This window comes from Drosophila albomicans, chromosome 2L, assembly GCF_009650485.2.
Source record: "Drosophila albomicans strain 15112-1751.03 chromosome 2L, ASM965048v2, whole genome shotgun sequence".
NCBI lineage: Eukaryota > Metazoa > Arthropoda > Insecta > Diptera > Drosophilidae > Drosophila > Drosophila albomicans.
Genome location: NC_047628.2, coordinates 6,016,308 through 6,028,291, shown reverse-complemented (window position 1 = coordinate 6,028,291; position 11,984 = coordinate 6,016,308). Strand labels below are relative to the sequence as shown.

Below are 11,984 nucleotides of genomic sequence, written 5' to 3'. Positions count from 1 at the left end.
ACTACAAAAATGGAAGGAATATACACTAAATTCCCAAGATGCCCCCCGCGTTTATGCAGGATTCTTTTTTTTTGTTATTGGATACTCTCCACCCTAAAAGCTGCGGCGCTTTTGAACGGCTGAGCCGACTTAAGTCCTTTGATTATTTGGCGCTTGGCGAGCTCTTTGCTCTGGCCAAAGTTTTTTTGTTGGCCAATGGAATTAGAAGGGGTAGCGAGGGCAGAGGAGATGTAGGCAGGGTTACAAGGGCTTTCGGTTTCTGCGCCATGCAATACTATAGTCCTGTACTATATATATAAGTAAGTCCTGTTAGTCCAACACAAGTAAGCATATGCGTTATCTGTGTGCCAGTCAAGCTATAGTTGTTGTTGTTGTTGTTCTAATGCTGCTAATGTCTCGCACTCGAAAAAAGATTTGAGCCGAACATTCTACCTAGCTAAATAGTCTCTCTTGGCATCGTTGTCGTTGTCGTTGTCCTGGCTGGGCTCGTCCTGCGCTTTTATATTAAGTTCACCACGGGAGACTTTAATCTGTGGCTACGAGTGCTGCTGATACTGCTGGGACAGCCAGCCAGGCACTCCACTCGATGCAAAACAATGAATGAATTTATGCCATATGTGTCCTGCGAGTCCTTCTCTAAGTGTCTGTGTGTGTGTGCCTATGTGAGAGAGAAAGAGAGAGAGAGAGAGAGTGAGCTTGTGAAGCCGTCGGAAAATTATTTAATATAACCCATCTGTGGCTGGGGGAGACAACGAGGCAACGAGGTGATGCAATGAGGCAATGAGGCAATGAGGCGACGAAGGCGTTGTTTGGAGTAATCCTTGTGCGAGCATTAGACATGGAATTTAATTTAGTTCAGCTGAGCCTGTAATGGTTGTGTGTGTGTGTTGGTTTATACTTATACTTATTATAGTACATAGTATGTATGCCAAATGCCCCATGCTGTTGCTGTTGCTGTTGCTCTTGGGCTTGGACTTTCTCTTGGTGCTGGAAGTCTGTCAAACTTGCTGCCGACTTTCGGGCGCCGGCGGTTTTAATTCAAATGAAAGCCATACAATGTCCAGACCATTCCCCTGCTCCATCGAAAAATTTCAAATCTCTTCCTCCTGTTTACTTTCGCTCTGGGTTGCACTGCAGATAATCCAACTTTGATTAAGTAATTTCAACGTCAGAATCTGTAATAAGTTTGGTGTTGAAATCCAAGTCTCAGCCGTTTATTCCCATGTGTTTTCACCGGCTTCCTAATACAGTGGGCGTGGATGCGAATGTGGGCGTGGGCGTGGGAGTGTGCATAAGAGTGGGCGGAAGCGTTTCATTGCGGCGATGGGCGGTACTCGATGCTCGGCACTCACATGCAAAAATCCAACAATCTCTTGAGCCACCCTGTAGCGTGGCTGAGACAATAGATGGTATTTTTTCGTTCCTTCCTTTCCCCTTTTGTCATATTCAGTTTAGTTCCTATGGCTTCCTGCAGCCGTTGTTTTGTGTATTCTATTTTTTTTTTCGGCATATGCAATTTACGGCAATTATCATAATTATGTTCCAAATGTTAATTCATGTGGAGTTTTAATACTTGATTGACATTTTAATGGCATTGAACTGCCAGCAATTAGTTAACGAATGTGACTTAAATTGTCAATCCACGGTTGACCTCAAATTAGCATTAACAATAAGTAAGAAAGCGGCAGTCGACTTTACTCGATATTACGATACCCGCTACCCATTTTTAATAAAAACATAATACAACAAATGAATAAACGGAAATAAATTTCTAAAATAAGCTAATATGTTATAAAAGACGCAGTCATAAAAAATGCAATCAGACAGAAAGGCTGATGTACGGATATATCGTCTCAGCTGATCAAGAGTTTATATAAAGCCAAAGCTAAAGCTAAAGCTTCTTTTGCCTGTTGAATACTCTTCCTGTCGGCACAAAATTATAATACCCTTGTACCACAAGAGTAGCGGGTATAACACATTTTTCAATTGACTAAATTTTTTGTCACATTCATATTAAAAATTATTGGAAGAATTAGATATGTTCATTGTTACGCTTACCATAGCATATTAGTTTTTTGTAAATTCCAATTCATTTTAATTCAATCATTTGAAATATAATATAATAAAATATATTCATTTCTTCCGTATTCTGTGTGAGAATTACAATAAACTCTATGATGTAATTTGCTTAAGTGAATCTGTTCCTCAACTTAAAACGTTAATACTAAAATATGTATCTAAAATTTAATTATTTATTTGTATATATTATATATTTTTCTTTTTTCTATCATCTTCGTATTATTAGTTTATTTCATTAGTAGTCCAACATCTTTATATTTGTTCGCGGTTTCCAAATAATTCATGTTGATTCAAAAATTTATTTTGTTTGTCCGCCCATCAACAAGCTTGTGTTTGGTATCGCTGGTTTCCATACTTTATTCTATATTTTAGAATTCGAATATAAGAAATATAATAGAAATAAATAAATAAATATTTGCTTATTTACTGACCAATCGTTTTTCATGAATTAATTGACGATGTTGCGTACTCACGACTATGCGATTATTTCATAAATTGATCGATAAATAGTCGTGCGTGATAGATTTAAGATAATCGTTCATCTCTAATTGGAAACATTTTTTGTGTGAAATTCGCTGAAGTCTTAAGGGTTTATTATTATAAAAATAATAATGTCTATGACCAAATTTTTCCGTGGCGAAAGGAAAACTACAACTACAGTGACGGTGTAATTGGACTGCATGAGGAGATTGATCATTACTATCAATATATATTGCCTACGCCTTGTGAGCACGTGGTTCGCAATGAACTTGTAAAACGAATTGAGGCCATGGTTCACAATTTGTGGCCGATGGCTGTAGTTGAGATCTTTGGTTCTTTTCGCACCGGGCTACTTTTGCCCAACTCGGACATCGATATTGTTATCATAGGTGAGCAACAGAAGAGACCTATTATTTGTGATTAATTGTTTCCTATTATTTTGCAGGTCTGTGGGAGAAACTGCCTCTACGCACCTTGGAGTCTGAGCTGATTGCCCGCAGATTTGCCGAGAGCAGAACAATGCATGTACTAGACATGGCTCAAGTGCCGATAATTAAGTTTGTCGATTGCGAAACCAAGATAAAAGTAGACATATCCTTCAATATGCAAGTGGCGTACATTCCGCCGAGCTAATCAAATTGTTTAAACGAGAATATCCAGTGCTTGGCTAAACTTGTGATGGTGGTAAAGCAATTTCTGCAGCAACGTGGCCTAAACGAAGTCTTCAGCGGTGGCATCTCGTCATATTCATTAACCATTATGTGCGTCAGCTTTCTGCAATTGCATCCGCGCAAAGTAGTGGCTAGTAAAGCAAATCTTGGTGTGTTGCTCTTGGAATTCTTCGAGCTGTATGGAAGCCGTTTTAGCTACACAAATATTCAAATTTCCGTCGAAAATGGCGGCAGTTATCGTAGAGCTCCTTTGACATCCATCTCGCAAATATTTCTACCTGATCCATTGAATTTAGAAAACAATATCGGTCGTGCCACCAATCGTATTATGGCTATTAGACAGGCATTCCGTTGGGCCTTTCAAGTGCTCACCTTGTCGATCAATTCAACGCAAAGAAATAACAATTCAATACTTGGTAAGTGTCAGCATCGAGAGGTCACTTTTAACACATAAGCTTTACTATATATATTTTTCTGATTGGACTGCAGGTCAAATTATTCATTTTAATAAGGAAGTCGTTGATCAACGTGCTTGGTTGCAAAAGACTTTTGGCCATCTTATTGTGGTGAAGCCAAACGAAGATGAAAGTACAAGCTCTCAGCCGGTTGAGCCGAATTCTTAAATATAATACAATTTTAAAAATTGTCACGCTTTTTTGTACCAGATTTTTTTAATATATTACCATAAAATGTTCAATTGTACGAACTAACAAAAATGTTATTAATGTGCAGCTTCTGAAAAATGTCCCAAGTGGGAAAACAATGACTGTTCAAAAAACTGACAGAAACTAGCTAACCAATATATACTATAATCTATCTAAATTTGTGTGTTTTTTTTTTATACTTAAATAGATTATTTTATTTTGGATTGGTTATCACAAAAAAAGTTATAGTAAGTTTGATTTTATTCAATACATATTTTTGTTGTGTGAAGATTGACTTTTAACAACAGTAACAATCTCCAATATGGAAGTGATACTCAAATTTTAATGGTATAGAAAAATTCGAAGCGAAAAAAAATGATTTAAGTACATATCCACTTACATATATGTCTATTGGAGTTTTCAGACTATAAAAGGAAGGAGCGCCTACAAAAAATGTTTAAATCAAACGAAAACTTCAAATCGCTGGAAACATTGCTATTTAAGAGAGATCACATCTGCATCTTCTGCTCCGCTCCCTCTGCTTTCATAACATGCCATTTGAAATTTTATTGCCATCTTAGAACGAGCAATGCAAAAGTGTCTCTTTGCCAATGTCATTTGTTTGCCAACTTTTGGGCATAAATGAGTGAGAGCATTGAGAAACTGCCAGCTGCCTGCCGCCAGATCCCATTTTGACGTAAATGTCAACCAGGTTACTTTAATTCAAAGAAAAATTATGCGTACCACCAAAGAGGAGATCACCCATCAATTCTGCCAACAAACATCTTAAGAAGTCACCAATGAGCAATGTATCAAGTGCCGAAAGTTGAACACTGACATACATATTTGTCCAATCCCCAGGTCAGCATACTTTATATAATATGGTATATTTTGATTTAAATTTCTAAAATAATAGTGTTGTATTTACGATTAATGTCATCATATAGAATGTACAGCACAAAAAACAACGAAAAAATACAAATATTCTGATATGTATTTATTATATTATGATTATTTCAATAAATGACTCAAGCTTTCAATTCAGGAAGCATTAAGAATGTCGACGATTCTCAAACATCTGGTTCTATTCGCATGCTGATAAAAACTCTTCAAAAGCGTTCGAGCTTAATTCGAGCAGTTAAGTAAATGCATATGCAGATTGATTTATCTGAAACTGCTTCTTAGTATGTCCGTATACATTTTCATTTGATTCTTTGTAAAGTAGTTAACTTTCTGTGTGTTGCTAATAAGTCTGTAGTTTTAATATATTAATTAAGAAGATGATTAGATTAAATGATTAAATTGTTAACTACTGGGAATTGCAAATTACTGGAGATTAATTAAATCTGTAACACAAATTTTAACTCTTTAAAAATTCCTAAGTAAAAATTAAAGTAAAAAAGTTTTGTAGTTCAAAATGCAATACTCTAGCGGGAATAAAAGCGGAACTTAAACAATCAAAAGTATTGCAATTCGTTTACTTCTACATATGAAAAGGTTTATGTTATTAAGCAAACTAAAGCTTTCAAAATATCAACTACAGAGTCAAGCAGCTGATTGATGTTCAAGAGTTCATAGTTATTTGATTTCTGTATGATAAACTGTATTTATTTCAATGATTTATTGAAATTTCGTCATTCAATTCTTTTTAAATTTTAATAATACCAAAAATACCAGAAAAAATATATACACATATTTATATTAAATTTTACATAATCATTGAATATTAAAATACATATTATATTTTAAAATAATTTAAATAATTTTCATAATAACAATGAAAATATCCATTATATATTTTTAAAGTATATTGCAATTGTCAAATTGTTTTATGTAAAATCTAATAAGAATTTAAATTATAATTAAATTAAATTCAATTTTACTGTATTCGAAAAATAATTCCAAGCACGAACATTCATATTCTAGACAAATTTATTGATTCGGATTTCCTAATTAATTACGCTAACAAACAAGCAATTTTATTTAAAGCATCACAAGTTTCAGAGCTCAGAAATAATTTGTGTTTAAAATCGTAAAAAATTAAATCTGAAAATGGGTTTCCCCTTTATTTATTAATAAATTAATCTCGCACTTGCTTATTACAATAGAAAAGTGACTGTTTATATATATTAACAAGTAAGAAACCAATTGTCACGACTGTATGCGACCTGTTAGCATATGTGAACATATAATAATAATAATAACGGTATAAATATAATAAAAAGAATTTGGCATATTCATTCAATTATATGTTCTCTTAAAAGTTCGAGTTTTTTTATGTTTTATTGTTGTTTATTATTGTTTTTTATGATACCTAAATCGACGAATTCAGAACTTATATTCGACACTGAGTAACTTAATAGACTTTCTTTGTTTAAAAGTGAACAGGTCCAAATATATATTGATATACAACTTCCGTCGTCTATAGATACAAATGTATGTACATATATAAAATAAATTACTGATACTGTGAATGCGAAGAGAGCGTTATTTAAAGAGAACAAATGAAACCTCGTACGGAAAACCCAAGATTAGCTGAATTCAGTTTTAAATTGGAGCTGAGCGCTTCAAGTTCGAAATATTATAATTCAAAATGAAAATAGTTGCAACAGTTTTGCTTATTATATTTAATTCGGGGATCATACATTCAAATCACGAATATGATCTCACTACGGAAAGCAACGAAGTGAAAAACACTGTGAGTTCACATATTAAGTGCGTTTGTATTTAATTGTGTAAATGTCAAACGAATTTCTATTTTCTTAGACCTTTGCAATTATCACAGACAATGAAGAAAAGTGCTACGGGTATTGTTTTAACATCATACAACCTGTCTTAGAACATACTGTCCATATACAAGTGAAGGACCAACAAATTCTGGAACTAGCCAAACAGATAGAAGATCTCAAAATGAAGGTGGCAATATTCGAAGAGACCATCAAAAATAAGGATGAACAGATTCTCGTGTCTGATAAATACAAAAATGAAACTCTTGAACTTTTTTCCCAATCAAAAGAAAAAGTCATTGAATATAAAACAAAATTTGAGAATTGTCTAGCCCCAAATTGTATTGGTAAAGTAACTGATATATATGAGATAAAAGTGCCTGGAATCGATGCATTTTCTGTGCCATGTGACTCGCGCTTAGCTGGCGCTGGATGGACTGTAATTCAAAGACGTATGGATGGATCTGTAGATTTTAATCGTAATTGGACAGATTATCGACAAGGATTTGGTGATCTGCGTAGAGAATTTTTCATTGGACTCGATAAACTGCATCTAATAACTAAATCGCAGAGGCACGAGTTGTACATTTACCTTAAAATCAACAACGGAGAGGGGTACGCTCGATATGATAATTTTTACATTGGAGATGAGGACGAGTTTTATAAAATAAAATCCATTGCCAGTTACTCTGGTAATGCTGGCGATGCCTTGAGTAGTCATAGGGGCTCGAAATTTTCGACTTCAGATCGGGATAATGATGTCAGTTCTAATCATTGTGGACAACAATACAAATCTGGTTGGTGGTTTACGAATTGTTATACAAGGTAAATATTTAATATACAGGTTAATATTACAACTAATTTACTTAAACTATATTCCCTTTTTTATTATTTATTTATTCGCAGTAATTTAAATGGTCTATATAATGGAACTAATACCTTTGTCTGGCGCACATATAGTCATTACAACCTTAAATTTGTTCAAATGATGATTAGACCAAAATAGAAATTATAAAATTTTTAACAAACAATTAAATTTAACCGACTAAGCAACACAAAAATATACAGCAAATAATACTTAAAACTTTGAGATATCTATTCCAAAAAATACAAAACAATACAATGAAAAATGCTTCTCCTCTAAAATATGTGGAATTGGTCTACACATAAAATATATTATATATTATGATAAATGTAATTTCGAACATTACCTATGCCCAATCATTTAAACTATGGTCTTTTTTTAGGATATAAAGCAGACTTACTTCATATAGAATGTACAGCACAAAAAAATATAAATATTCTGATATGTATTTACTATATTATGATTATTTCAATAAAATACTCAATCTTTCAATTCAGGAAGCATTAAGAATGTCGACGTTTCTCAAACATCTGGTTCTATTCACATGCTGATAAAAACTCTTCAAAAGCGTTCGAGATTAATTCGAGCAGTTAAGTAAATCCATATGCAAATTGATTTATCAAAAACGTTTCTTAGTATGTACGTATACATTTTTTTTTGATTCTTTGAAAAGTAATTTACTTCCTATGAGTTGCTATTTAGTCTGTAGTTTGATAGCCAACGACCAGTCAGGACAAAGGTGTTTTAATATATTAATTAATAGATGATTAGATGAAATGATTGAATTTTTAACTATTTGGAATTGAATATTACCGGAGATCAAATGAATCAGTAACACAAATTTGACTCTTTAAAAATTCCTAAGTAAATTTTAAAGTAGAAAAGTTTTGTAGTTAAAAATGCAATACTCTAGCGGGAATCCTGCAGCGAACTCACAAGGAGCTTTGGTGTCAGCAAAGCGTTGCCTCTAAAAAACAAACTGGCTTACACAAAAAGTTCAAACGGGTTGTGGACTAGGCACAAATCAAGCCACAATTTATTTGGCCCAGAACAATGGCCAAATGCTAAATGGTAAACTAAGCGGCTAAACAAATAGCAGCAGCAGCAGCATCGGGCATAAATCCTTTCACTAAAACGCGCACTCAACAATACGCAAAAAAAAAGGAAAATACGGGGCAAAAAAACAATGCTGTGGGCAAAGTGCGCTTTTTGGCACTTGAAATACTGCAGTGAGTGGGAAAACCGAGCGGCTTATAGACAATTCAAATCAAAATGTCCCACTTCCCGTTCGAACATCAAATTGTATACAGACATGTGTGCATGTGTGTGTGTGTGTGAGTGTCATGCCATTTTAATCAAAAACGGCGCAACGGCAACATGCAACGGATTATCCGGCAGCTAAACAACACCCCGATCCGAGAAGCCAGCTCATAGAAAAGAGAGAGAGAGAGAGAGAGAGAATGAGAGTAATATCAAAGCCAAACCCTAACCAAAACCCAGTCAAAGCTGAGCCCAAGCGGTGTCCCAGCGGTGTCGTCAATGACTGTTGAATAGACCTGAATGAGAAGCGTTTCGTGTTGACAATTGCCATGCCATCCATATAACAATTAAATGCGCAGTGAGGCCCAGCCTACTTAGGCGCTATAAACATGGATGATATGTCGAGACTCGGGACTTCTCTCTCGCTACACACACATATTGTGGCTATTCTTTCCAGCCGCTTGCGAATTTATTGAACCGCAGCAAATGTCATTGATGTCATCATATAATCATCATCATCATCGTCGTTATTATGATCAAGCGATGCTTTGGCAGTCTTGTCTATATCCATATCCGTATCTTTTATTAGCAACAAGTTTTTAATATCACTCTGCGTGGCATCAACGACAGCAGCAGCATGAGGTTCCTCTGCAGCAACAGCACATTGAGGGAGAGAGGGAGGGAGACAATGGCAATGGTATGAGGATGAGGATGAGGATGAGGTATGTATGTAGGCATCATAAAAGTATCTACAACAATAGCGCCCCTACCTCGTCATGTCCTCGAATCGCACATTGCCGCGTATCCTGCGTCCTGATTTTATAAGAATTTAATATGCGCCACGTATTTTATGTGTTTTCGGTTTCATTCCTTGCCATTTTTTCTGCTCTGCACTCTTTCCATAATCATTCACTTCGATGTTTTTTAGCATTTGAAATATTAAAATATATATATTTTATTTAAATTTAAATAAGTAATAAGAACTCTTCATTATAATAATTCGAAATTTCCATTTAATAAATTAATATGTTTTATAATTATACAAATATTAACAGTTGCAACTTTTGAAAAAGTTTTTTTTTAATTATTCAATTTCAAAGTTTTTTTAAGGAGTAATTTATTAAATCTTATTGCACCTTTTCAGAAAGTTCTTCTAAAAAAATCCAATTTTATAGTTTTTTATTTCAATAATTCTTATTTATTTATTTATTATATTAAATTGTATTTAATACTACATTTAATAAAAAAAAAAGAGTGCTGGCTGCTGAGGCCCTCACTTCGATTTTCTTATTAATACCTCAAATAATTTCCCTTTTATATTTATTTTATTAATCTCTACTTTATTTTTTTATCATCTTTGTTTAAATTCGTGTGAATGATATTGAGTGCGTGCTTGCCCAAACTTACATTTCAATTCTCATAGATTTTGTTCATTATCTTATAACGATTATGAAATAAATACTTCCGTCTCTTTGAGCAGCACCTTGGCATCACTGGGGAGATGAGAGAGACTGGGGTCTGAGTATATCGAGATTGGGATTGGCATTGCAACTGAATGCTTCGGTTTGCTGGGTTGAGCTCAGATTTTCCGACGTAGAAATAAATCAACTGCATGTCCTGTTTGCCGTTGTATCGTCGTGTATTTATTGTTACGTTTTTAAGTTTGGAATTTTTAATTTATGGCGCATCCTTCATTGTTAAAAGTTATATTTCTTCTTCGGCTGCTTATCGCAGGGATATGGCAAGGAAAAAATGAAAATAAAATAAGAACGGAGGATGGGAGGAATACATCTTCGGCTCGTACCTACGTAAAAGAAGTCGCAATAAAATATTTTCCAATGCCTTGAGCCTTGAGCCTCAACCTAGGCCAGGGCGTTGCCGTCAGAGGCACAAAATTATGATGTATGTGCAATAAATAATCCCAAATAAATAAATTATCACCGTAGTTGGGAATTTGCGGCGCCGAGTGGCTCAACTAATGGTTACCGGATAGGAAACGGGTTCGGGATGGATCTAACAAACTTTGACTACTGTGACTGTGCCACAGACTGCATCGTATTTGATTTGTTGACTCTCTACCTTCTACGTTCCAATCTCCATACGTTTCACGGCGGTTTTACACATTTACAAGGGTGTTAATATGTGCGCCTTGTTAGTTTTCCGAGTTATTCTTTTTCATCTTTTGCACTCGGCACAATCCTTTGACTGCTCATAAATCAGCGCTTGATTTGGCGCCTTGCATATGGACGGGTGTGTGTGTGTGTTGTCTCTTCATGTGTGTGAACATCCTTTGTCTATTTGCCTAGCACACGGCATCCTTTTGTTTTAATGTGCCAAATATACTCGTCGCCTGGCTACGTCACCTTTCACCCATTGCCGGCTTTGCCTTTATTATTTTTGTCTTTTTTTTTTTTTTTTTTCCTGTCATTTTTTCCATGGGGTTAACCCGTTTAACCCTTGGCAAATGCTTCTGGTTAACCACGAACAACATATCTAACATTTCTCCATGGCTCGCAATACGAGTTTCAATGCGGACACATTGCCACGACACTGAGGTCAACCTTTTCCATGTTCATTGGTTGTGCTGGCTGTGTCTTCTGAATGGGAGTTTTCTTCTCACTATGCACTTGAACTAAAGCATTACATGCGAATTTAAAATGCATTTAGAATTTTTATAAATCTTGGCTAATTAGCCATATCCTTATTATATTATTGAGAGAAGGTAAAAGGAGGTAGTAGAAGGTATCTTCGATCAGAAAGTGTTTCGATTCTTCGACTCTTGTCTGTCTCTATTTCTGTGCCAATGATCATTTATGTTAATCCCCGAAACTATATCTTGAGCTTTCCCCCGCTCTTGATAAAAATTCTGTTTAAGATCAAGGATAACCATTTTAAAATACACACAATGTTAAACATAATCTACAATAAATGATCAAGTCTCAATTATTATTATTATTATAATTTCAACATTGCTTAACCACTTTTGTATTGGTTGAACAATTCTTTAGGTTGTGGTAATTTGCCTTTAGTCACACTAAATATGTTTACTATTATTTCCTATAGTTCTGCTCATAATTTCCTAATCGGTTGTAGCTTTCTTTGTAGCTTTTATTTATTTATTTATTTTAGAAAATCTGAAGGAATATTTACACGTACGCGTGTTAAAAGAAATTAAAAAAATACTGATCAATTTTGCCTTTTCTATCTATACAGATTAACTTAACGAATATGTATATAGAATGCAAAGATAAGATATAAA

The 11,984-nt window shown here is 34.5% G+C and overlaps 2 protein-coding genes across 3 annotated transcripts; both read left to right on the top strand.

Annotated features, from left to right (window-relative positions):
• The first annotated feature begins 2,620 nt into the window (after positions 1-2,620).
• On the top strand, positions 2,621-4,021 carry LOC117564627 (non-canonical poly(A) RNA polymerase protein Trf4-1-like). Of its 2 annotated transcripts, none has more exons than XM_034243483.2 (3): positions 2,621-2,948; positions 3,005-3,646; positions 3,720-4,021. In XM_034243483.2, exons 2-3 carry the CDS (start codon positions 3,238-3,240, stop codon positions 3,851-3,853), a joined length of 543 nt encoding a protein of 180 aa, XP_034099374.2. In that variant the 5' UTR covers positions 2,621-2,948; positions 3,005-3,237; the 3' UTR covers positions 3,854-4,021. The 2 variants fall into 2 exon arrangements, with proteins under 2 accessions (XP_034099374.2, XP_051858781.1); XM_052002821.1 differs by having other exon boundaries at positions 2,632-2,948.
• A 2,383-nt stretch (positions 4,022-6,404) lies between these two features.
• On the top strand, positions 6,405-7,953 carry LOC117564327 (fibrinogen C domain-containing protein 1-like). Its single transcript, XM_034243033.2, has 3 exons — positions 6,405-6,572; positions 6,641-7,425; positions 7,507-7,953. The coding sequence occupies exons 1-3, from the start codon at positions 6,468-6,470 to the stop codon at positions 7,604-7,606; spliced, it is 990 nt and encodes a 329-aa protein (XP_034098924.2). The 5' UTR covers positions 6,405-6,467; the 3' UTR covers positions 7,607-7,953.
• Positions 7,954-11,984: the final 4,031 nt, after the last annotated feature.

What these genes read in the sequence shown, in the direction of transcription:
- LOC117564627 (XM_034243483.2), top strand. Translation starts at nt 3,238, where the DNA reads ATGGTGGTAAAGCAATTTCTGCAGCAACGTGGCCTAAACGAAGTCTTC. An exon ending in AAATAACAATTCAATACTTG is followed by an intron (nt 3,647 to 3,719) that starts GTAAGTGTCAGC and finishes ATTGGACTGCAG; the next exon opens with GTCAAATTATTCATTTTAAT.
- LOC117564327 (XM_034243033.2), top strand. Translation starts at nt 6,468, where the DNA reads ATGAAAATAGTTGCAACAGTTTTGCTTATTATATTTAATTCGGGGATC. An exon ending in GCAACGAAGTGAAAAACACT is followed by an intron (nt 6,573 to 6,640) that starts GTGAGTTCACAT and finishes CTATTTTCTTAG; the next exon opens with ACCTTTGCAATTATCACAGA. An exon ending in TTTACGAATTGTTATACAAG is followed by an intron (nt 7,426 to 7,506) that starts GTAAATATTTAA and finishes ATTTATTCGCAG; the next exon opens with TAATTTAAATGGTCTATATA.